General features: G+C 33.0%; 1 protein-coding gene across 2 annotated transcripts in view; it reads left to right on the top strand.

Moving 5' to 3' along the window:
* LOC149779962 (uncharacterized) overlaps positions 1-27,877 on the top strand; it is a 170,316-nt gene that overhangs the window by 26,389 nt on the left and 116,050 nt on the right. Inside the window, exon 1 of one of the 2 annotated variants that reach the window (XM_089936678.1) lies at positions 26,818-27,199. The exons of the other annotated variant lie outside the window; for it this stretch is intronic. Coding sequence (XP_089792804.1) covers positions 27,081-27,199 — 119 coding nt within the window. The 5' untranslated portion in view covers positions 26,818-27,080. Of the gene's footprint in view, positions 1-26,817; positions 27,200-27,877 lie in introns of those variants that run through there. 2 annotated transcript variants of the gene reach the window in all.

Below are 27,877 nucleotides of genomic sequence, written 5' to 3'. Positions count from 1 at the left end.
ATATTTAATTGCCTTTTAATTAATTTTCTTACAAAATATTTTACCAATGAGAATTCAATCTTAAAACTCCAAAATATACAGAGGCCACGGGTACATAACACAAGAAAAACTTCATACCGCAATGGTGTCAGATATAAAGAAGCCACGCGGACTTAACAGAAGATATATTTTGTACCGTAGTGGTGTTAAATGTGACAAAGTAGGAATATGGATAAATGTGTCTGGTTGCTTTGTTGTCGGTGCATCTGTGTCAATAACTACCATTGTTAGAATAGTTATCTTCACAGGCGCCTCTTTCTATAATGTAATGAAGTCTAACATAGGTAATAGTTCAGACATTAAACTGCTCAAAGTCAAACTATAAGTAATGACTGCTAGCAAATTTACTCAATAAATAAGTTATCCAGCTTGAATGATTGAAGTGTTTGCTTGTGATCTTCTATTTCATTCCTCGAAGTCACTGTTTAATTTTACAATTGTTTCACTGCCTATCGTATATCTAGTGTTTGACCAATGAAAACGTGTCTTTTATTGTTCATGATACATTGAATAACGTGATAAATATGAAGGTCATCATCATTGACAACTTCTGGTTTAGTGACCTTCAGCCATCCTCGATACAAATGAGCTGATTGTGCATCGACTATCTTTAACGTAGTTTGTAATATGATATTTTACTCTAGTGGCTGAGAAATTCGATTTCTTGTATTATTATATAGCCTGAAGTTTTCGTCATTGTGGTATTGGTGTCTGGTTGTATTCTTTGATACATTTTGTTGTTTTTGCGTTGATTGTTTTATATTGCCGTGTGTGTGTGTGTGTGTGTTTCTCCGTGTCCTGTAGTAATTATCATGTCTCTTAAACTCAGTTGTTTTTCTCGTTTTGTTACTTTGATCATGTCATGGAATTCGTGCGTTTCTTTACACAATTTTATTTTTAATCATGTTGCCGGCTAGCAACTACCATTGAAATTAAATTATTTTCCAGCGTAGATTAATATTTAGTTAACTTGCGAAGTTTTATTGTCAAAGAAATAGAAGAAATCTCTGACAAAAAGGCACGACAGATCTAACGTTACCATAGAAACCAAAAGATCCACGTGTAGTAGAACTTGGATGACAACTTAGAAAACCCTTTCGGATTTAAAAAAAAAAACAATGCAGAAAGTTTAAAGTAAGAACATCAAGAGTTCAAGGTGTTGAAGACTACACAAAGTGTGCGTTCGACACGTGGACACGGTGTCCAGCAAATTTGAAGATGACATTATACTATGTGAGAGAAATTAAACAAGTGGTATGTATATTTAATTTGCATTGTTGTTAGTTTTTATTCATTCCATGCTATGGATAATCTTTTTTTTTGGACTTGACCTTGTCCAAAATCACGTTCATTTTCTTTCTGACCTGAATCATCGATTTTGGTTTTGTAATCAACATATTTATCTCAATCTGAACTTTTTCATTAGGTAATAGATTTTCTTCAGAAAAAATTAATTGTGACCTGAGGTCATGTTGGAGACTATATAATCTTGTTTATCTAGAAAATATTCATTCGTACAGTAAAATCTGAGCAGAATCGGTTGTATTATTGTTGTGTCCAGTATTTCATTTAGACAAAATTTATTTATTCAAATTATTTAATTCAAATAATTCTTCTCTGGAAATACAAATTGCTCAAAATAACATTCTTGGAAATAGATTCTTTCATTTATAGTGAAATTCAGATAAAGAAATATTCTTTGTATTATTGTGATTCAACAAAAGACCAATGGCACATCAATACGACACAGGCAATCATAGACACATTAACACTTCCGCGTTATGTTTATTCTGGAATACCACTAAAGTTTATTCAGAACCTTAATCATTGGGATTTCTGTTATAAATTATAAGATTATTTAAGATTTAATTCGCAATACCGTAAGTTCTTTTCACAATTTTCATTTTGTGTTCTAGGGGAATAAATTGTTTGTTGAATTTTACAAAACTTGTTGGTTTGCGCTCTTTACTATTACTTAATCTAAGACGATAGAGTCATAATGCAAGATCGAATGGCACAATAATCTATTATTGATAGCGGGTGATGTAGCTATTTTACTTCACTTACTGGTTTGGCCAAAATGTTATTTTTCGCAGATTTCATCTTGCAGACAAACGGGTGAAATGAAACAGAAAAATAATCGGATGATTTGGAATAAGAATTTATAACAACAAAATGCATACAAACAAATTAAAGACTCACATTAACTTGCTGCATTGATGATGTTACATCTAAAGGAAAATAAAACAGAGAGACAGTCAAAGCTTAATAACTTACTTTAATAGTGAAATATACATCAATACTACTGTATTGTTTGATAGAATTAAACCATCGAAAGAGGAAATATAGCTAAATTAGTGAAATGATTTTATTTCTTTACAATTTTCTACTCAAGAATACATGAATAGTATCACAAATGTTGAACATAAAAAGGATAAAAGTGTCATTAGTTTAAAAAGTTGATGAATTGAACGAAACAATAGAGCTGTTGGGTATCTTTATTTGTTCTAGTTCAATATATAAAATACAAACTGGCAACAATTTCAGAATTTGTCGGTCGTGACTACAACACAAACAGCTATGGGCAGCAGTTATGATTAGAGAAGCTAACGGTCATGCAACCGCATGTTCAAGTTGAACAACCAAGATGGTTCTTTTTATTTGTATACGTGTACTCGCATAGAAGATATTGTAAGATGTGACATGACAGCCAAGTATTAATTATATTTAGCAGCTTTCTGATACTAAATAAATACTAGTACACATTCATTGCACGTATGGTGGGGGGGGGTAGTGTGTGTGTGTGTGTGTGTGTGTGTGTGTGTGTGTGTTGCTTGCAACCTTTTGCGAAAACAAAGTTCGTGTTAACATTTGTCTTTTTAGTAAATTAATAGTAAAGATGTCAACTTACAGCACAGACACAGCTGAAAACAAGCATAAAAACATCTCGCAAGGAGTTTAGTTCCTGAATTCAGCACATCATTGTGCCACGTATACCCCAAGCAGCATTAAAACAAAAGATAACTCCAAATATGTTGAATATACCTGGTGGTTTATTCGTGTCCTTTGACATGAAAGTGAAAGGAGATGCCAACAGCACGGTCGTTTATCATTTGGGTGGAATGCTTCAGAAGCACATCACCATTTCCTATGGAATCGATATTTTCACGTTAAAGAACTACAATATTTACACAACATATAAAGATTTTTGGATATCTGTATAAATTATAGCAAGAAAGATTGAACAAGATATAATGTTAAATTGAGAAAATTTAGCACAGGGGCAGCTAATGCGCAAAAAAGATGACAAAGAAGCTATACAGTTTGTGGTGTGTGGAGAAAAATATAGCGACCTGAATTTCATATACTAGCAGATCATTGTCCATTTTATCATTTTGCCTCTCCTCAGTCTTTCAGATTAAACAATACACTTGCGATAGTAGGAAATGTGATAGAAGAAGAAAACCAAACTTACAAACTGGAAAACATTCACCACCAGTACGATACTATTACATCGGAATCAACTGCGCCATTGATTAGTAATAAATTCAAATACGTAATTACTTTCTTGCACGACTACATAATCATGAAGTGAATCATATTTTTATGAGACAATTTTTGGGTAATTGAGTTTGACATCAAGCGTAGTTCAGCAGTATGTTTTATGGTTAAAATTTGCTACATCAAACATTGGCCGTAACGTTGATAAAATGTGTCCCAATATTTACACCCCTGAAGAGTCTCCTCTTCTTGTTGAAATGTGTCCCAATATTTACATCCCTGAAGAGTCTCCTCTTCTTGTTGAAATGCGTCCCAATATTTACACCCCTGAAGAGTCTCCTCTTCTTGTTGAAATGAAATTGCTGACCTAAACTTAAAACATTCCGCTTGTCAGTTTATCTGATAATGTTGACGACAATCAGTCTGTACCTTTTCCCGATAGAAGTAACTTGGATAAAAGATGGTAGTGGCTCTAAGTCATTAAAAATTTTCAGATCTGCTGGATTGCGAATTGTGAGTGGCTGTTTTTTGGTAACGACGAAGCAGTTGACAAATTTACATGTATCACAAAAGAAAGCATATAAAGAACTATTTACTATTTTCTGTCAATCTTATTATGAAATTTATACCTAGAACAAATATCATAAGCAGAGTTGAATCAATACTAAACTGACAGTATTTCTAATATATACCCTAGTGCACACAATCCTTATAATTACAAGGATAAATCTGAACCCTTGACAAATTTAATTTGGATACATCAAGATCAAAATTTGTATCAGGATCAGACTTTTCATATCATCGTCTCAGTCTTTTGATCGAAACTTTTTATTTTAGTTTATCAAAGCAGTGAAAACACTGGTTCTGACTCTTCAGAATCCTTCTGAAAATGTTGGCAAGAAAAACAAAGTTAAGGATGGTAGAAGTTATAAAGCACATCATAAAACATTTACTACAAGACGACCACTTTTTGATTCACGTTGTGAAAATGCATAACGAATGGCAATCAGAGCTTTGATAAAGTTTTAAATTTGTCGCTCTCCAGAGTACTTTGATAAATATCTCAACAGATGCGTCTTGATAGCGACGTGACTTCTCCAAGAAAAAGTGACCACAAAAGAAACTACAAAAGCACTTATGAAAAGGAACACACATGTATTTTGGAATTTATTACGAGAACGACTCCTGGCTTCGATAAAATAATACATTAAGAGTGGCTTCCACCTTCTTCAAATGATTTAGTCCAATAGTATATCCTTTAACATAACTTTCATACTCTATGAATCTTAAAACACTAAACAGTGAAATCCAGGAGAACGAAGTAAGAGTGTCTATTAATTGCCTAAAATCTGGGAAAACAGCAGTTAGTGATGGTTTAGCTTCGGAATTTGTTTAAGCAACCAAATGTTATCGAAACACCACTGTTGACTCATCTGTTTGGTGCGATTGTTTCAAGTCTCGTGCTTACTTAATCATTGGTATACTGCAATAATTATGCCATTACATAGAAATGTGACAATGATTGTCCAAACAAGTATAGCTGGTCAGTCTGTTGCCAGTATAAAGTAAGGTCTTCACCTCAATTCTGAATGTGAGGATTGCAGAATGGTCTGATCAAAAAAGTTCTAATTGGCGACGAACAAGCGGGCCTCAGTAAAGAACACAGTACTACAGATAAACCATTTGTTTTTATGAAAATATCTCTGACATACATTGGAAGATTCTACTGTACATTTGTGGCCTTATAGAAGGTATTTTTTAGAATAAATAGAGACGTTTTGTGTCATAAATTTAACACACAAAACTTTAAATTAGTAGTCAAGTCGTAATTATGCATAAAGCAGTATATGCGAATATTGAAGTTTATGTCTGGTCCACAAATATGCTGACTGATATCATTGATTACCCTAAAATACTGACTGATATAATTGATTACCCTAATATACTGAATGATATCATCGACTACCCTAAAATACTGACTGATATCATCGATTACCCTAAAATACTGACTGATATCATCGACTACCCTAATATACTGACTGATATCATCGATTACCCTAATATACTGAATGATATCATCGACTACCCTAATATACTGACTGATATCATCGATTACCCTAATATACTGACTGATATCATCGATTACCCTAATATACTGAATGATATCATCGATTACCCTAATATACTGAATGATATCATCCATTACCCTAATATACTGAATGATATCATCGACTACCCTAATATACTGAATGATATCATCGATTACCCTAATATACTGAATGATATCATCGATTACCCTAATATACTGAATGATATCATCGATTACCCTAATATACTGAATGATATCATCCATTACCCTAATATACTGAATGATATCATCCATTACCCTAATATACTGAATGATATCATCGACTACCCTAATATACTGACTGATATCATCGATTACCCTAATATACTGAATGATATCATCGACTACCCTAATATACTGACTGATATCATCGATTACCCTAATATACTGACTGATATCATCGATTACCCTAATATACGGAATGATATCATCGATTACCCTAATATACTGACTGATATCATCGACTACCCTAATATACGGAATGATATCATCGATTACCCTAATATACTGACTGATATCATCGACTACCCTAATATACTGACTGATATCATCGACTACCCTAATATACTGACTGATATCATCGATTACCCTAATATACTGACTGATATCATCGACTACCCTAATATACTGAATGATATCATCGACTACCCTAATATACTGAATGATATCATCGACTACCCTAATATACTGAATGATATCATCGATTACCCTAATATACTGACTGATATCATCGATTACCCTAATATACTGACTGACATCATCGACTACCCTAATATACTGAATGATATCATCGACTACCCTAATATACTGACTGATATCATCCATTACCCTAATATACTGACTGATATCATCGACTACCCTAATATACTGAATGATATCATCGACTACCCTAATATACTGAATGATATCATCGACTACCCTAATATACTGAATGATATCATCGACTACCCTAATATACTGAATGATATCATCGATTACCCTAATATACTGAATGATATCATCGACTACCCTAATATACTGACTGATATCATCCATTACCCTAATATACTGAATGATATCATCGACTACCCTAATATACTGACTGATGTCATCGATTACCCTAATATACTGAATGATATCATCGACTACCCTAATATACTGAATGATATCATCGATTACCCTAATATACTGAATGATATCATCGATTACCCTAATATACTGAATGATATCATCGACTACCCTAATATACTGACTGATATCATCGATTACCCTAATATACTGACTGATATCATCGACTACCCTAATATACTGAATGATATCATCGACTACCCTAATATACTGACTGATATCATCCATTACCCTAATATACTGAATGATATCATCGACTACCCTAATATACTGACTGATATCATCGATTACCCTAATATACTGAATGATATCATCGATTACCCTAATATACTGAATGATATCATCGACTACCCTAATATACTGACTGATATCATCCATTACCCTGAAATACTGACTGATATCATCGATTACCCTTTTGTTGTAGGTCACAATTGTGTTTTTTTTCTCCTTATTTTTAAATGACTTTTAAAGTGCATTGTCCATTGACATTTACATGTAGGTATTGATAGCTTGCTGAAACTGTTTGTTTTGCTATATGCCCATGACCTACGTATATTTGTTTAAACACTTGTTGATATGAAGGACTTTACTACATCTATTTAAACTGCATTATGGTTAAAGGAGAATAAAGATTTCTTTGGCCAAAACAAATATGATTTTATGTAAAGGATGCTATCTACGAAAACAAATGTGATTTTATGTAAAGGATGCTATATCCGAAAACAATATGTGCTTTTCGGTAGGTGGGGTGGTGGTAAGGATCATACATTAAAAGTGGCTTTATGTAAACACCATGGGCTGATATACTTGTCACGAGCTTTTTTTCTATAAATGACATGAAGTATTTTCTGATTAAGCGTCAAATATGTTCCAATTTTAAGGCAAGTTGCTTCGGTTTGGAAAACTCTCAATATACATACAGTTCAAGATTTTTTTATGTCAGGATCCCTCCCGTCTTATCATGTAAAACTGAAATTTGTGATGCTTTTGAGATTGAGAGGGTACTTAGAAACGACTGTAAATATGTATTTAAACTTACAAAATCTACTACACATATTTTTGCCTTCCGTGAATTAGGGAGAAATAGTCCGTAGTCTGCTTACATTTTGAAAGCAATAAAATGCTGAATGAAATTTCTCAAAATGTATGAAAGTAGACTTCCTCGATATTGTTGTAATACAAAGCTTTAGTGATCGGATTCATCCAATTGTAAAATGTAGGTTGATGAAATCAAACATCTTTTCATTTCTTATGGTTTCAGAAGAAGAAAAAACTTAGTATATCCAATGTGTAGGAGATGAGCTAATTAATATATTCAAGGAAAGATATTTTTATATCGACATATAAACATGGAATGCAAAAATAATAAATTGGATACATTACGTTAGACTTTAGCCGAGACTCACGTGAAGACATGATGCGAAACCCATTGTAATTTAACTTATTTTGCAAACACAGAGACAGTTACCAAAATATTTGGGTCGATATGGATAGATACGATCATAATCGATAGCATGTAAGAATATGAATGTTTTGTGAAAGCGATAGTTAAACGGAAAACCATACGAATGCTAAGCTTTTGATTGTATCGTAAACTGTGTTTACCTAAATTTCTTTATGCTCACCTTTTAGAGGAGAACGTTTGATCTCTTCTGCAAAGTAGAAATAAAAGCACATCAAACTTTCTCTATATGCTTTTATTATATGAAGTTATATAAAGCTTCTTAAAGATGACAATAAATGTATTCCCTAGTGAATACTAATGATATAGGTCATTATGAGTTTATATTTGCGTCTATCTCGCTCTCCTGATTATCACTGGTTAATGTTACATGCATCATTTGAGCCAATGAAAAAAAGGGCAAACAAACAATGCAAAATATCTTCACCGAAAATGAAATCATCGTTGATATGCACAGAGAATGAAAAAAGATACTTTCAAAAAGAGCGGAAGGAATAAATTAATAATTCGTTTTGCGTTTCCCTTCGCCTTCAGAGTGCTTATATGTCCGTAATGTAAATAATATTTATGTTATCCCACTTATCGTTCTAATAACTTTGTGTTAACTTTAATGCTATTCATGTTATGATCGTAAGATCCGAATAAACTAATATGTTAATATTTTCCTTTTTGTTCATAAAGATAATTTTGGTACATTTCGAATTTAAATAATATTTGATGATGCATTTCTTTATTCCTTTACAACAGTTATTTTTATGTTTTTCTGCTTAAACGAATCGAGTTATGGCCTTAAACTCTCTGGCTGCTACAACGATTAGTCCATCTTTAAAAAGTGCAAGAATTTTCTTATTCATCTCGAGTATGTCTAACACTTTGTCGTTTGGATAGTCACTAATGTTATCGATCTTGTCGTCATCCTTCGAGTCACCGTCAAGGTTTTCTGTTTTAAAAAGATCCACCGCGAGCATGTATCAGTTTTTTCATTTTATCACCGTATATGTCCTTTAACTTGTTCATAATTCAGCCATTTGAATAGATCTAACACATTGAAACTATATATGTTTGGTTAATTTGATCTATTTTGTTTTTGACCATGTCAATAATTGCTCTCTTGTTGAATAATAGATATGTTGGCATTTGAAAAAGATTATATTCGTCTGCATATATTTTAGCTGTTCTATTTCTAAAATGATCCGTATATTTGCTCAATACAGAGTTATTCATTAATTTTATTTTTTAAAAAAAAACATTTTTTTTAAAAAAAAACTCTTTCTATAATTCATTTGCTGTTTTATTGTCTTAAACTTGCATTTATCTCTATGTAGGATTTCAATCAAAGTTGCTGCACAAACAAGACAAGTCTGTGTTTCATGTTCAGCTTTGGTTCAAATTTCCTCTGTGTACCACCTATTTCTCTTCATTTTTCAAGATACTCAAAAGTTTTGGCACAGTTGATCTTGTACTCCTGTATCATCATATTTTGTAACAGAAATAAATAATTTTTGTCTTGAATTAGTTCCATTGTGCCAAGTGGGTAGTTCTTAATATGGTCGTATATATTTACTAGAATCTCTAAATTTGCGTGTCATCTGCAACCAGTATCACTGTTGTCCGGCTTTTTAAACAGATTTTCTTGTGCCCATCCTATTTGTTTTATTTATTTGCTAAACTTTTTTGTAGGTAATGCATGATTGTAGTTCAGGTATATAATACTTTTTTGTAGGTAATACATGATTGTAGTTCAGGTATATAATACTTTTTTGTAGGTAATACATGAGTGTAGTTCAGGTATATAATACATTTCTGTAGGTAATGCATGATTGTAGTTCAGGTATATAATACTTTTTTGTAGGTAATGCATGATTGTAGTTCAGGTATATAATACTTTTTTGTAGGTAATGCATGATTGTAGTTCAGGTATATAATACTTTTTTGTAGGTAATGCATGATTGTAGTTCAGGTATATAATACTTTTTTGTAGGTAATACATGATTGTAGTTCAGGTATATAAGTAATGACTCTGACATTGTCCTTTCATGCTCACCGTAATATGTTATTTCGTCCTCCATCTCTTCTAAAAATGTATTCCTTGCTGCTGTTTATATGCGTGTTATCATGCTAATTCCACTCAAAAAATGCCATCTCACTCATTATAAACATGTCATAGTATGTTAATAGTTCTAATTCAGCATCTCATATATTTTACCTAACATCGTGAGATAACCCAAGTGCGATGTCACACTGTTCATCATCTAAATTATAGTTTGCTATATATACGACTGTAAATTTCTCAACAAATGTCACAACATTAAAAGTATCTTTTGTCAGGTAATAACTTAGAAGATTACTTAGTATTAGAATGTGTACATGCTGGTTATCATCATTAGATAAGATGATATCATTACGTGTTGAAATAAGCTTCTTATGGGCGGCATTTGTTGACTTAAAATTATGTCATCTTCTTCTGCAAACACCGTGAGTTTTTTCGACCTTAATTCGTCAATGAGTATTTTTGCTGTTTATCGAACCAGTTGTAAAACACCTTAAGGCAGTAATTACGTTGCAAATGATAGCTCTGTAACATGTATGAATTGACTTGAAGTTACAGTGAAGACAGAAAGCCTGAAACCCTTTCTCATTTGTTATATATATATATATATATATATATATATATATATATATATATATATATATATATATATATATATATATATATATATATATATATATATATATATATATACTCAGTTATAGCCTTCTACATACACTCCATTAATTATAAACTTCTATCCTCTGATAAATTGTTTTTGGTGTACTGAAGAAAATAACACATTTGCAAATATGTTTCCCGCTAGTGTGGCTGATTTATTTGTGATGACATGATTGTTTTGAAAAATGTTTAATGCTAAAGTAATAATAACTTCGATAAAATTATAAATGTGCCAGACTATCCCTGTCTGAGTTAATCTAGCGGGCTTGCTTTAAGATGTTTGGCTATCTGATACACATTAACCGATAGAAAGAATTCATCTTCAGCATGTGCTGGATTTGTACAGGATGTGCTGGATTTGTACAGACCAATGACTGTATCTCGTTAAATTGTCATCTTTTGGCTTGTGATCAGTCATTGTATTTATTACCCTCTTTCTGTCAAAAAATAAACACATACTATCTCTATTATTTTCAGATCTGAACAATCCTTTTTGTTTTTAATCCTTCCAGGAAGACCTTTACATAGCCTCCCTCCCCTGAGTGGTTGGTATTTATCTATGTGCAATGTTAAGTACTATATTCTGTGAGACGTCCATTCATTTACTTTCCACCCAAACTTTCTCTGCAGGATTACAAAGGGAGTATCTATCATATTTTTCTATGTGCAATTCACTGTTATTTATTATGTTAATGGACATGTTTATGTCAACACAACAAAACAAATTTGTACTCACATTGATTTTCTTTAGCACTTTCTTCTTAACGTCTGATCGTTCATTCTAGCTATTCCTGAACAGAAATCAAATTGTCTCATCTTTTGAGTGAGATTTTTTAAAAAATATGCTTCAGTTTCATTTAAAATTTCAAACAAACCTTGATTCTTACCACTGTAAAATCTGCACTCACTTCAACCTCTTTTAGCTATAATTCTGTTTAAATTTTGCTCATTCTTACATCTCAGTTTTTCCTGAATCAGAAGACGAACCAGTGGAGCTAACACTTTTTTCCTAATTTGTTTTGGGACAGGTTGATTAGAAATAGAAATGTTCATCATGTATTTACTTAAATAGCAATATTGTCAAAATATGTTTTATTACTAATTGTTTAGAGGTGTACTGGAGAAATAGAAAGCTAGCAATATAAATATTGCTTGCATTTTTGAACATGGAAATATAGTAAGAAGACAAAGAGCCATCATAACGTTGGATACCACCGACTGATAACGTTATTGCAAATATACAATATGTCAAGTGGACATAACCTTGAGCCAATCATCACCAAATTCAGTGGGCTTCTGCGCATGCCCATGGATAATTCACATATATGCTTTGAGAGAAAGAACATAACAAGACTATCATAAACAAAACATTTTGTTGCGAGAACCGCCTTGCCTAAGGAAGGGTGGACGGTAGCTATCGTTATATGCCAGCACCTTTGGTCAGGGGATTAAAAAAAAAAGTACATTTGATGTCAGTGACCTGATAAACAAAACGAATACGACGAATGTAATCACTGACATTTATTTCTGTGTTCAGCAATACAAATTCAAAAGTATTCTTTTCCATTAAAAAATGTGATCTTTTTAACCAAATATTTAATAAGTATAACAAAACAAAATTTACTAGAATTATTATATTGCAGCAAGACAACTGATTTAAAAAACAGATCTCACCATCGTAATAGATTTTTTCCCCGCTTGGTTTTAACCTCGATGTAAGCAAACTGATATAGAATAAAATTACATGTCAGTGTCATGTTATTTTCGAAAACCTATTTATTAAAGACTCTTAAAGAGAGTATTGATTTTCTGCCACAACGCCGAAATTCCGCCTTTTCTGGGTTTAAAATATGGCTATTTAAGTCTGGCCTTGGTGTGAATTGAATTTGACTCATCTAATATTCTTGGATAAATAAAAATTAATATATGAACTATATGTTTGATTATACCGACGGGTTTTATGAATAAATCAACTATAATGATTTGAAATCATTAACGTATTATTATAGCTTGGGTCATCACTGAAGGCGGGTTCACATCCAGGAAAAATGCTTAAATATGCTATTGTCAGCAAAATACATTGCTTTTTTTCTTGGCAAATAAATCAAAAGTATCTTAAATTTAGGTGTACTTTCGAATTTGATGTGAAACTCCCATTTTTAGTCTATTATTATCTTGCTGTAATGTCATCACTGATACACTAAACATTCTCTGTCAGCGTGCATAGTAGTGTAATCTTCTGTGGAAGTTGTGTGTCATGGTCCTTTTGTGCCGTTATTTATGGTGTTTGATTTTGAAAGTGTTCCCATTCTACTCATTAGATTACGGTGTGGTCCATTCGACCTATAGAGCATTTGTGTTGGAGATATGAGTGGTCAACAAATGTTATCGCTGTTTCTTTGGAACAAGAGTTGCACCTTCATAACATTCTAGTGTAAGGTTATGGTGATTTTAAATTTTGATTTGAATTTTGTTAAGTAGTCAAGATCGGAAATATCACCGTACCAGCATTAAATAACCACTATAGTCCAATAAACCTGATCTTTATTTTTTTTAATGGAGATGCCCATAAATGTTAATGTGTGAGATAAAAAATTTATTTTTGAATGTTTTATTTGGTTTAGCTCTTTCTAATTATTATCTACCTTTGCAACTATAAATTTATGCAAGAGTCAAATCATGGTTTACATTTCAAAAAGGAGGATCAAAATTACATGCTAAATATTAGCTTGTAGTGGAGTTATAACAAGTTTAGATTAAATTTTCTTAAAATTAAAAATATAACATTGTCATGACTCAACGGAGAATGCTGACTGAACGTTTTTGTTTACGGGATAGCTAATTCAGAGAAGGAAATTGCTTAAAGTAAGCAGAGCGGTCATAAATCTATATAATCGAAAACTGAGAAATGTTCTATTGCTGACCCACGTCCGGTGTCCATGAATCGTCAGTGATTTTTTACAAAGCCAACTTTTCTCCATGGTTAATTATGACTTGCAGTAATGTGCAATAGGTTTCTATCATATCCTATTAGTAAATTATTGTTTTAGATACATACCAATGGTTAAGTAATTACTTGGATGTGCATATAAGTCATTATTTATATACATGCGACCTAAAACGATGACATATACATGGGTTATTATTTATATTTGTATGTGAGTAATTATTTATACTAATCCATAATTAAAACCATAACATAATCATGTCATTTTAGATGTGAATACAAGTCAATATTTACATGTATACAAAACTAAAACCATAACATAATCATGTCATTTTAGATGTGAATACTAGTCAATATTAACATGTATACAAAACTAAAACCATAACATAATTATGTCATTTTAGATGTGAATACTAGTCAATATTTACATGTATACACAACTAAAACCATTACATAAACATATTATTTTAGATATATATACCGTTCCTGTTGTTCATTACCGACTCTAGCACTTTGCCCACCCCGAGGCAAAAATTCTAAAAGTAATAATCCCGAAATTGATTTGAGCACCTTTATTGAGCTGGTTTAGCCCAGTACTTGGAGTACATTAGTATATTATATATAATAATCATACTAATCATTATATATATATATATATATATATATATATATATATATATATATATATATATATATATATATATATATATATATATATATATATATGTGTGTGTGTGTGTGTGTGTGTGTGTGTGTGTGTGTGTTTTAAAAATCCCCGAAATAAATATGTGCATATAACTGATTTGGTTTAGCTAAGTACTAAATGTGCTTAGTACATTATATATACTAATCATTATAATAGATGTAATGTAAGAAGAAGAAAAAACTACCTACCTACCCTTATTTTAAACCAGTGCCATAGGAAAACACACACACACACACACACAACCTAAAATCATTAGTTCTGATTAATATATCGTTAGTTCTTTGTTTTTAAAATGTGTCAGATATTTGCTGCCAACCACTGTGAACCATCTTCTGCATAAACCAGCATGCATGTTTTGTAAAGCCAATTAAACCATTTTAAATATATTCCTCGAGCTTATTTGTAAAACACCTTTCAATCACTTCAAGGCTGTCTACATTGCCTTTTTTGTTAACGTTCCTGCTGACAAGGACGAGTGTTAAGTAGATTCCTTTGAAATCTGCAAGAACTATCTGTACAACAATAGAATCCGATTAAAATCAGATCTCTACCATCCTACTTGAGGACAGGTGAGATTTGATTATAATCCACTTGTACAACAGCATAAAGAAAGGAAATTCTGTAGCATTACTATCCACCTTGCTGTAAAGAATCTTTCATAACAAAGACAATAAATTCGGCTTGGATTTTCCAAAGTCTTCTAAAGTCAGCAAAATTCGATCAAGTCTATGAAATTGGAAAAACTGCATGGAATATAACATAATTTGAATTTTTCAACAAGCCAAAAAAAAAAAAAATACTCCCAATGTCTCCTATGCTTAACTATAATGTAGGTTATAATTTCGGAGGGTGGTCTTATGTCACTTCGTTTAGGCTCAAATAAACAGTAACACAAGAAAGAGAGAAAACAACAAGCTTTGAAAAATACAATAATTTATTTCCCCGGAAAAATTCTGTAAAAATTAAAAAAAATATGAACTTACGGTTTTATAGAATCAAATCCAAAAATAATCCAAAAATAATCCGAGAATAAAAGTTTAGTAGTCCTAATAACAAAATGTTTTACTGATTTCACGTTCAAATCCAGACGAAGAATCCAAGATGGAAGACGATGACGCATGCTGCAATCTGTAGTGTTGAAGTCTACAGTTCCTTGTAGAAACAAGAATTATTACTCCGGTTTCTGATAGCTGAATAAATGTTTATAAAAAAAACTGTCCTTGTTCCACAATATTACATGAGCACAACGTATTTTCCAGAAACATAACAGAATTAATCCTCTTGAATCCAAGTAATTTGAAATAACTCCAAACCGAGTAATCTGAAATAACTCCAAACAGCACAATATACAACTAACACTTTAACAGCCCAGCTTCTACTGACAATAATTTTCAAAACATGGGTTATATGGTCTTTCTAAAACGTAAACAAGGGTACTTGGTACAGATCACGTTTACCCAGTGTGACCCTGACGAAAACCAATCATTTTTACTCTGAGAAATAAAAAATATTAACAAATTGTTTACATCTTAAAGACAAGGTCCCATCATGACCTTGGAAACAACCAATCATTTTAAAATAAAACAGAACTTCTTACGAAGGTTACTACAAATTCTGAAACAAGGTCAGAATTTACATCAACACCTGGTGTTTATAAACTAACAGTCAAGGTCAAGCTATTTTCTAAAACAAAGTATCATCTCCAGTGAATAAATTTACATTACAATATCACGTAATGAAAAATATTTTTTTAAACTGATAAACGATTAAACTGAAATAAACATAGAGTAAATCAGATATAATTAAATCAAATATAGATAACGGGGGGGGGGGGGAAATATTTTGACCAAAAATGTTACCTTCATGGCAATATTTGATTTCTTAGCAACCAGATAAAAAGCACTGTCAACATGTTTCTTAAGAAAATAAAATGAAAAGTGAGTTGCGAAAAGAATAAGATACACTTCGATGAGAAAAAATTCTTCGATATAGCTCTTTGCCTGACTGCTCGAATAAATTGATGTGTGTCGACTATTTATTTCTGATACTTAACCCATTGATCATAAACCTTTACCTAGTCTAAATCTTAATTGAAAATATTTTCACAAATCAAAGTGCTACATTTGTAAATTTCAAGTAACTTCTTCCAACATTTCATGAACTGTCTAGTCGAGTTTTATGACGAGAGGCTCAGTAATGTTACACATATTGCATTTATCATGCAGAAATAAAATGCTGCTGTGTCACAAAACAAACCGTGTATCTACATTTTTTTAAACTGTTAAATGACAATAGACGGGAAAATGTGGTTTAAGTGTCTGCAAAAAAGGTTTAACAACCCTGCATATTTAGGCAATGAATGAGAAAAATAATCGATCTTGTTACTTACATCAGACTTTCTGATACCCTTCCGACTTAGCTAACCAGATCACGTGATTAACCTGATGAAAGTTTCAGATTACCATTTACCATTGCAAGTATTTTCAAAGATGTGCAAACGGTATGAAAAGTACAGTCAAGTACAGTCAAGTACAGTGCTCCTTTATCCTTGTATTTCCTTGTATGCAATGGCATCCAGTCTGAATTGTGTATAAAATGTCGTCCAGACTTAAATGTACTGTATGAAATGGCGTCCAGCCTGAATTGTACTGTATGAAATGGCGTCCAGCCTGAATTGTGTATAAAATGGCGTCCAGCCTGAATTGTACTGTATGAAATGGCGTCCATCTAAACCATTTATTTGTCCACAACAGCCACAACTTAGAACTTCATCATTAATGTAATTTCTTTCTAAAACAAACGATCTCATTCGTTCAAATGTTACAAAACCCAATAAATATTCTACTAAATGTAGAGGTCACGAGTTGCTTTCCATGCATTGTGATATATTTCCACGGCAATAATGTGCAACAACAACTTTTACGTATTCTTAAGTATACATTTGCTGATTTTAAATGAAATTTTAAAGAAACATTTCAGGTGAGAGCAAACATTGTGAAATCTTACATATTTGTTTGGTTTCTAAAGCATACATGTAACACCAACTGTGACTTATTCTCGAGTATATGTGAGCTGAGGTCATCATACGGATTATATCAAAAGCTTTCCATTGATTTCTGGTTGGTTCTACATGAAAATAGTGCTGACCAATATATGGCCGCTAGACAGTTTGGAAATCTTGTTATCGCTCAAGAATATCAGAGATGGCTTCAACATTCAGAAGTTAAAATAAGAAACGGTCTTATCGTTGATTCCTGATTCTTTTTTCCAACAGAGTGACAGACCCTTCTATGGACTTTTGTTCAAGGTGGGAGCGCAATACATGTAGTAGCTTTGTTATTGTTTTTAGAGAATATAGACACGCATGACTCTCTTATTAGCATGGCAATTGCTCCCACAAATCATAAAATGCTTAAATTCTTTATATCTCTGTCATTTTCTTGTATGCAGTTGTTGAAATTTTGGAAATTAAAAAAAAAAGTTGTTTGTTCAAGTGGCAGTTTTAAAAATAGTTTTTACCTATTTGTAATTACAATAATGTAAGTTATGTACTCGTAGCAGTTATAATTATTTACAATGCATACTTTCTGCTGTGCTCAATGGAAGTCACGTGTCCAAAATATATAGTGTCATGACCAGGATTGTTGAAGCAACCATAGTTCTATTACATTGTTAGTCATTCCCAATGGGCTCGTTATTCATATAGCTGCACACTGATGCCAGAACTTGAATAGAAAGGATGTTCCATGATCCCACCATCTGGCTTACGCTTTAGATCTCGGCCCAGTATAAATGCATTGACTATGATCCCACCATCTGGCTAGCGCTTTAGATCTCGGCCCAGTATAAATGCATTGACTATGATCCCACCATCTGGCTTACGTTTTAGCTCTCGGCCCAGTATAAATGCATTGACTATGATCCCACCATCTGGCTTACGCTTTAGATCTCGGTCCAGTATAAATGCATTGAATATGATCCCACCATCTGGCTTTCGCTTTGATTCTCGGCCCAGTATAAATGCATTATCAATTAGACTCAACCTGTAACAATGCATTTACTTTTTTTTAAATTAAAACAAAAAGTAATTCAAGCATTTTCTGATCATAACGAAGTATGAGAGTCTCTATCAACTCCAACGACAAATACTAATGCAACAATCAAATAGAAACAATATCGAAGAAAATGCAGCGCATATATATATATATATATATATATATATATATATATATATATATATATATATATATATATAATTCACATGCTAAATGATAGTGACGTTTTCAAGTACAAGACTTGTAGTTCTGTATTCACCATAATATAAACATTCTTTTAATAACAATGTGCGGCTGGTTCATATAACTACGTTTATCGTTCAAAATTATTGTCATGTTGCCAGCTGTGTTGTTTAGTTGCCAGATATGTCGGCCAGTTGTCAACAATGATACTCTTTGCCATCTATGAGGCCATGTTGCCAGCTGTGTTACCTAGTTGCCAGTTATGTCGCCCAGATGCCGGCTCCCACGACAATAGTAAACTGTCTTTAAAGGAGACATTGCCTGACAAGATCAGGGGCCCTGGGTGGCCGATTGGTCTAAAGTGCTCTCCCATAAGCGATCACTGCCATCTCATCTCTGTCCGTGAGAGTTTCGAGGGTTCTTACCAGTGTTTCCCCAGGTTCTCCCTCCACCAGCTATATTGGTCGCCATGTATGGTGTGCTGAAAAACGGCGCTAAACCCACAGCAGCCTGACAAGACCTCTGAATATTTGTACCAGCATATAGAATATGCAGCCTATAAATACTACCCATCAAGTATAAGACCCAATGTTAAAGTACCCATGCACATCATGAAATATGGGTATGTTTCTGTGAACGATCAACGAGATGTAACACTATTACTCGATATTTTGAAAAATAAGAGACATCAAGGCAGGAAACAAGTGCGCTTGTGAATATCTTAGGATAAATCGAAACCTTAAAAAAGAATACATTTACTTAACACAATCACATACGCTAGTAAATAATTAAAACATAAAATGTACAACCTCTGAAAAATCCAGATATGACACACGAAACTGGGGCTAGTCCTAGACAGACACTGTGCAGTTGTGCAATCAATATGTCTGCATTGCTGAGAGGGTGATTTACTTTTGGAATGTAGTCTGTTATACGAGTTGATTTAAACTGCAGTCATAAACAAGTGGATTTGTTGTTACTTCTTTAATGGAACATATATTTTAACAAAATGAAGAGTCAGTCCGTTTCTAACTCGCGAACTTGATTTTTTAGAATCATCAGGATATTTTGAACAAGAAAATTGTAAACAATATTGTTTTTTTTTCTTCTTTTTTCATTATTTTCTGTTTGAACAGTAGCAAGAATTTAAATGTAAACAAACATTCTATTCACAGCGTATGTCCTAATATGGAAAAAGTTTCAACAATAATATTGTAACAGATGTAATTCGTCTAAATTTGCGTCAAATTAAAAATAAATGCTGCTCTTTGTGATGCGTCCCCTTTATGTTGTAAATGTTTGTCAGTTATTTCCTCCGATTTAATAAACAAATTTAATTTCGCTGTAATTTAACAGACAAATTTTAAGACTCTCCACTTAATCCCGATCCATGAAAAATAATATTCAGTAGACCATATCTGTGAAACTTAGAAGTTGTAATGTATTTTAGATGAGTTTCTTGTAGGTGATTAATATTGCGGAATATCTCTTGTGAATTAAACATAATGTAAAGATTGTTTCAAACGTGGGTCATCTCTAGCCATGCCTTGAATCTTGACACGACACCCTGAGTCTTTCTTACTCTGTCTAGATTTTTTAAAATTTCAGTACAAGATTTCAACAGCAAAGTACATGCTCTCTCTCTCTCTCTCTCTCTCTCTCTCTGGTGTCTGATCTTACTCTGCGCACCATCTCTGAGAAAACATTGTGAAACATAATGTCCAAGATATTTTTGTCCACTTCATCTATAATTTCTATGCCTCGATACTGTGAAATGCACATGATCTGCCCGTCTCTATTTACAGTATTCACCCATTATCCCAGTTGCAAAAGCGGCAATTTCTACCAAATATGACTACATTTCATAAAATTACAAACGTTTGTAGGCTTTTTAAAATAGTAATTTAAATGCATTGCAATAAATTATTCCGCATATGTTATAAGTAAACCATTATTATATATTTCAAGTTGTAAAAGTAGTTCCAGGCTGGGTGTGCAATACAGAAAATTTAGGTGTGCGATACGGAATTAGACTTGAACACCTGTATTGCACGCCTGAGCAGCCATGTAAGATTAAATGGTTATGTACTAAAATTATATTTGTAATATTTGCCATTAATTTGTGACAGATACAACTGTTCAATAAAAAGAAAGTTAATTTGTTGAACTATTTTGTCACGATTAATTAAAACTCGAAGTTCGCATCATTTAAGTCGTAACAAGATTATATGGCAGAACTACCCAAGTACCGGTACAGTGAAGAAGTACAGCGGACTGTACCATCGGAAACACCGGTATACTGTTTCATCCCTAATGTATGCAAATTCCGTTTTACTAGCTTATAAATCAAGTCAAACTGCAAGCAACAAAGATCCTGATCTGCCTTAGCATAATGCACCTGCACATCACGGTCTATGCCGTTTGTTCTACTGATTACTCCTAACAAATTGCACAGACCCAGAACTGCCGGCGCATTATGCAACATCAGTTATGGGTCTGTACAGTATGCAGTTGGACTCGTCTTATAAGCGAGTGAATACGATGATAGATATTTTTATGAAAAGGTGTCCCTTTAGTGAATTTTCCCTATATAATATAATAACCACCAAGTGAGGACATTCATTGTTGTGTGATTTAATAGTCACAGAGGTAGAGCTCTTAAAGAGGCATTTTGTAATCAGTAACAATCAATCATCATTAACTTGAAATGACTGACATACATTAAAACAGATTTCATAGGTATCAAAGTAAACTATAAGAGCACTTTTGATCCTCTATGCACCAACTTCATGTATGTTCTTTTATCCAGTTTAACACATCCCTTCAAAGCACTTTTACATCCAGCTTTGAGTTTTAGGCCATGTGCAGTTAAATATTTGTTTATCGTAAGCTTTATCTCTGTATAAGTACAAAGTCAGTATATGAGATAATTTTCACTTCTTCTTACATCAACACTGTTTGAACTGTTATCTGTGTAAATTTCCAAATGTATAATTACCACTGAAAGCAGTTTAATAATTTTTGCCAGTAATAGATGTACTTTCTTTGCAACAGTTTGTTCATCTACAGATAAATATAAAAATAAATAATGCTACCATATCAGTCATTGTCATTTAGCATCTCTTTACGTATAACAAATAAAAGGGCTACCAGGTGTTACCAGGTGAGAGTAATTACATAATGCAGGCCAACTTGTGGGACTACACAATGACAAGGTTTAGTTAGACTAAATCAACAATGTTGCCAATTACTTAAGCAATGAAGGTCTTGTTTCATCCATATTTAAAACTGAGATATTTTTAATGGGTGATGGTCCTGTTTCATCCATATTTAAACTGAGATATTTTTAATGGGTGATGATCCTGTTTCATCCATATTTAAAACTGAGATATTTATAATGGGTGATGAAAAAAGACAGGGATCATACATGGATAATATTTCTAGTTGTTTGTCTCTCTCACTTTGATAATTGGGTTTTAAATCTGCCTATTGTTAAAAATTACTGTATATGGAACAACATGTCCTAAATATTTTTGTCTGTAAGGACTTTAGTAGACAAGCCTTAATGGAAATTTCATTTTTGTCTATAAGGACTTTAGTAGACAAGACTTAATGGAAATTTAATTTTTGTCTGTAAGGACTTTAGTAGACAAGCCTTAATGGAAATTTAATTTTTGTCTGTAAGGACTTTAGTAGACAAGCCTTAAAGGAAATTTAATTTTTGCTTTTGAGCACATATCTCTTATTTTAAAGTGAGCTGCCATGGCAAGACCCCATGGCACCATCTCCAGCCAGTAACCAAATAAAGTCTGTCTTAAATCTTGGGAATACAGTGAAACCTGTGCAAAAACAACTTTCATCATTGCTTTGGATTCCCCTTCTACACTGAGAGCCTTGCAAATCATTAAATTTTGAAAAGCCATTAATATCCATAGTCATAGAAAAACATGATTTGCTCATACAATTTAGAAAAAAAAAAGTATTATGTAATGCACTACTGGCTGCCTAGGCACATTGGTATTGGAGTTCATGAAAGGGTAGATAAAGCAGCCAGAGCTTCCCAGGATTATCCCATTTATGAATGGAAGATTCCATCAACTGACTTTTAATATTATATAAATTAATATGTTCTACATACTTGGCAAAAAATGTGGAATGAAAACTCTGCAAACAAGCTATGTAACCAAGGCTGGATTATGGTTAGGAGGCGCCTAAGGCTTAATAGAAGGGAAGGTCGCTCAGCTGTTACTTCCATATGGAATGGAGGGTGTAAAAGAGGGCTTACTAAATATGTACAAAATGGGGGGGGGGGTCTAAGGCCATAGCCAGTGTCAGCCTATGGGTTGATTATTGGGCAGTATCTGTAGCATTATACCCACCACTGAAGAGTTGCATCCCTCATGCAGAACAAGTTGAAGAGAGGAGGTGGTATTTTGCCAATGTGTACAGGACACTGATACCTTAATTATGTGTGACTCCTGATTACTGAACCTTGACCTGAGTGAATACCCTTCCAATTGACAATGGAATACATTATTGGCAAGAGTATTGAGTTCCACACTACCAGATAGCAGTTTTGTATTATGTAAATTAAGTTTAAAAAATGTATGATGAAATGCCACCTTTATATCTTTTATTATGTGGTATTTAATGTTTATCTATCCATGGGGAGGGGGGGAGAAGTACTTCATGAGAATTTCATTTCTATAAGTTTTTAATCAGTACTACATATCTGATATTGTGCTTATGTGCCTTTAAACCCTAATACATACATACTATTGATACTGTGATTATGTGCCTTTAAACCCTAATACATACAGACTATTGAGATTGTGCTTATGTGCCTTTAAACTCTAACACATGCATACTATTGATACTGTGCTTATGTGCCTTTAACCCTAATACATACAGACTATTGATACTGTGATTATGTGCCTTTAAACCCTAATACATACAGACTATTGATACTGAGATTATGTGCCTTTAAACCCTAATATATACATACTATTGATACTGTGATTATGTGCCTATAAACCCTAATACATACATACTATTGATACTGTGATTATGTGCCTTTAAACCCTAATACATACAGACTATTGATACTGTGCTTATGTGCCTTTAAACCCTAATACATACAGACTATTGATACTGTGCTTATGTGCCTTTAAACCCTAATACATACATACTATTGATACTGTGATTATGTGCCTTTAAACCCTAATACATACAGACTATTGATACTGTGCTTATGTGCCTTTAAACCCTAATACATACAGACTATTGATACTGAGATTATGTGCCTTTAAACCCTAATACATACAGACTATTGATACTGTGATTATGTGCCTTTAAACCCTAATACATACAGACTATTGATACTGTGATTATGTGCCTTTAAACCCTAATACATACAGACTATTGATACTGTGCTTATGTGCCTTTAAACCCTAATACATACAGACTATTGATACTGAGATTATGTGCCTTTAAACCCTAATACATACAGACTATTGATACTGTGATTATGTGCCTTTAAACCCTAATACATACAGACTATTGATACTGTGATTATGTGCCTTTAAACCCTAATACATACAGACTATTGATACTGTGATTATGTGCCTTTAAACCCTAATACATACAGACTATTGATACTGTGCTTATGTGCCTTTAAACCCTAATACATACAGACTATTGATACTGTGCTTATGTGCCTTTAAACCCTAATACATACAGACTATTGATACTGTGCTTATGTGCCTTTAAACCCTAATACATACAGACTATTGATACTGTGATTATGTGCCTTTAAACCCTAATACATACAGACTATTGATACTGTGATTATGTGCCTTTAAACCCTAATATGTACAGACTATTGATACTGTGATTATGTGCCGTTAAACCCTAATACGTACAGACTATTGATACTGTGATTATGTGCCTTTAAACCCTAATACGTACAGACTATTGATACTGTGCTTATGTGCCTTTAAACCCTAATACATACAAACTATTGATACTGTGCTTATGTGCCTTTAAACCCTAATACATACAGACTATTGATACTGTGCTTATGTGCCTTTAAACCCTAATACATACATACTATTGATACTGTGATTATGTGCCTTTAAACCCTAATACATACATACTATTGATACTGTGATTATGTGCCTTTAAACCCTAATACATACAGACTATTGAGATTGTGCTTATGTGCCTTTAAACTCTAACACATGCATACTATTGATACTGTGCTTATGTGCATTTAAACCCTAATACATCCATACTATTGATATTGTGCTTATGTGCCTTCAAACCCTAATACTATTGATATTGGAAAGGGATCATGATCAAGCCTATATTTATCAGTTTAGATGAAAATGGATGACAACTTCTGTGTAGAGGAAAGGATATGAGCTTTTGGAGTGTTCCAAAATCAAGACTTTTAAAGGACTGAAATTCCATCAATAAAACAATGTCTCTTTTTTTCAGTTACAACTAGGATAAGCTCTCCAACAGGACTATTTCCTAAAATATAACTTTTATTATCAACCAATCCTGGCCAGCCAAACCCATACACAGTATACTCTATTTTATCATCTCCTATTTCCAGAGTAGTTCCCATTTTTCCATACAATTAGTACCATGTGTTATCAAGACAATATTCTGGTGTGTGTGTGTGTGTGTACACCAAACAGAGCAGAAAGTGCTTTTCCTAGATCATATCGTAGAACACATCATAAAATTATCAGAATTTGTAAATTCAGATAAATAATATTATCATACAGGTTAGAGAATTTTTATTTTTACTCTATGGAGATTTGAACCTGGGTTCATAGGTACCTATCACCCTACCTGTAAGCATCAACCACTATACAATCTCAAACATGTACAGGGGCCCCGAGTGGCAGAGTGGTCTAAAGTGCTCTCCCTTACTGACCACTGCCATCTTGCCTCTGTCTGCGTGGGTTCAAGTCTCGGATTTAGCCCATGGTGGTATGTGAGAAAGCTTGCCAGTAGCTTCTCATGGATCGGTGGTTCTTTTGGGGGTTTTCTCGGGTTCTTCCTCCACCATTAATACTGGCCGCCATGTATAGCCTCTCGTATGCTGAAAAATGGCATTAAACCCAACAACAACAACATCAACCATGTACACATCATTAAAAAATTATGTTACAAAGTTGGTGTACAGGTATACAGGTGTAGCAGACACACCACATGTCAGCCACAGGTGTAGCAGATTCTCATCCAAGTACATAGTCACATCCGGAGTGCATTGTGTCCGCTAGGTTAGTGAAAATTCAGAAAGGCTTTTTACTGTTGTGAGAGATTTATTGTTTTAAAAAATGCTAGTATATCAGCTAATTAAAGATAATCATAATAAAAAATGTACAGGTTGATAAGTATATAACATTCATATCTGCTTCATTAATGATGAGAAACAATCCGTTTTACTGCTGTTGAACTTCTCATGAAGAATTATTAAAACAGAGAAGACCTAAGTTCTTTTAAAATTAGATCAACAGAATGATGATAATTTTTGTAATCAGATGATCTTTAACTAGTATCATAATTTTAATTAGAAAAATCAATGCCAATCATATTAATAATTTTTGCAATGTTTTAATTTTGTGGTTTAAATTCCATCTGAAATTAAAATGTTGAAGTCAGCTTGTGTTGTGTGCTGTACAAACTGCAGATTACTTTGTTTGGCCTTTTAATTTGAATAGTGAAAGCTGTTTGCACTTGATATTTACCCTGCCAAACACATTTTAATAATATTTATGTTACAAAGCTATAGTTGACATAAAAAGGTACACACCCTGAGATTAAATTTTTACATATCCCTGATTTATAAAGATTTATAATTTCTGCCTGCCTCAACCTGGTTTTCATACAAATTTATTATTTACATATCCGCAATGGCCCCATGTAGGATTATATCTTTTCTCTCAGTACAAATGTATATTTTGAATCCCTATCAGAGGGCAGTAAAATATTTTACAGTTGACAATTGTGTAATTTTGAAGTAATTAGATTGACTCCCCCAGTTTTTATTAGGGTTTGATCAATTACCACAAATCAGTGATGATGAACTACCTCTTTGATTTGCAGGAAATGGATGTGTGAAATTGACATCTGGAAAATTTACAATAGGATTATTGACTTTATAAAAAAAAGCTGATTTCTATTCAGTCTTTTTTCTTAAATAGACCTTTGATTTGTTCTGAGAAAAATGGACGAAGAAAGTGCGCATAGAAGTGATAGCTTTTGTATGTCAGCAGATCTATCTGCTGCTCATTTGAAGCCAGAGGAAAGCAATGAATCTGGCTCTGAATCAGATATGGACAAATGGTAAGTACATTTTATTTGATAACATTTGATTTGCTAGTTCATATTGAGAGAGAGAGAGAACATTTTGCAGGATGTACATATTTGGTTTATTTTTGAAATTTTACTTGTGATAATAATAAATATATTTACAATATGTACTATAAGTCAAGACCAACTTCAAATTGCACAAACCCAAAGCTACCATTGCATAATGCACCAGCAGATCTGGAACTCTGCATGTCTGTGCTGTAATTTTGTAACATTGCAAGTTGATGGTTGATGAGTTTGCAAGTAGTTGATCTCAGAAGAAGTAACCAAACAATTCCAGCATTTTCATCTATTATGCTAGTACTATATGTACTCACTTATAAGTGGAGTCCAACGGCAAACTGCACTGACGCAGATCTGACATCACATAATATGCTGACAGATCTGGGTCTGTGCAGTTTGTAAGAAGCAATCAGCAGAACAAACAACATAGACCCTGATCTGCAGGAGCATTATTCCACAGCAGATCACAATTTATGTTGCTTACAGTTTCATAAAACTTGTAAGCGAGTACGTTACAGTAATGCTAGCTCATTGGTAAGTAACTGTCCCAAAGTTTGATTCGACTTGTAAGTGAGTACATACAGTAATGCTAGTTCATTGGTAAATAACTGTCCCGAAGTTTGATTCGACTTGTAAGTGAGTACATAC

The sequence above is a fragment of the Sinohyriopsis cumingii genome, chromosome 16, assembly GCF_028554795.1.
Source record: "Sinohyriopsis cumingii isolate HCF-2022 chromosome 16, ASM2855479v2, whole genome shotgun sequence".
Taxonomy (NCBI): Eukaryota; Metazoa; Mollusca; class Bivalvia; order Unionida; family Unionidae; genus Sinohyriopsis; species Sinohyriopsis cumingii.
Note: the sequence above shows the minus strand (reverse complement) of the source record. Positions and strands in the feature narration are given on the sequence as shown.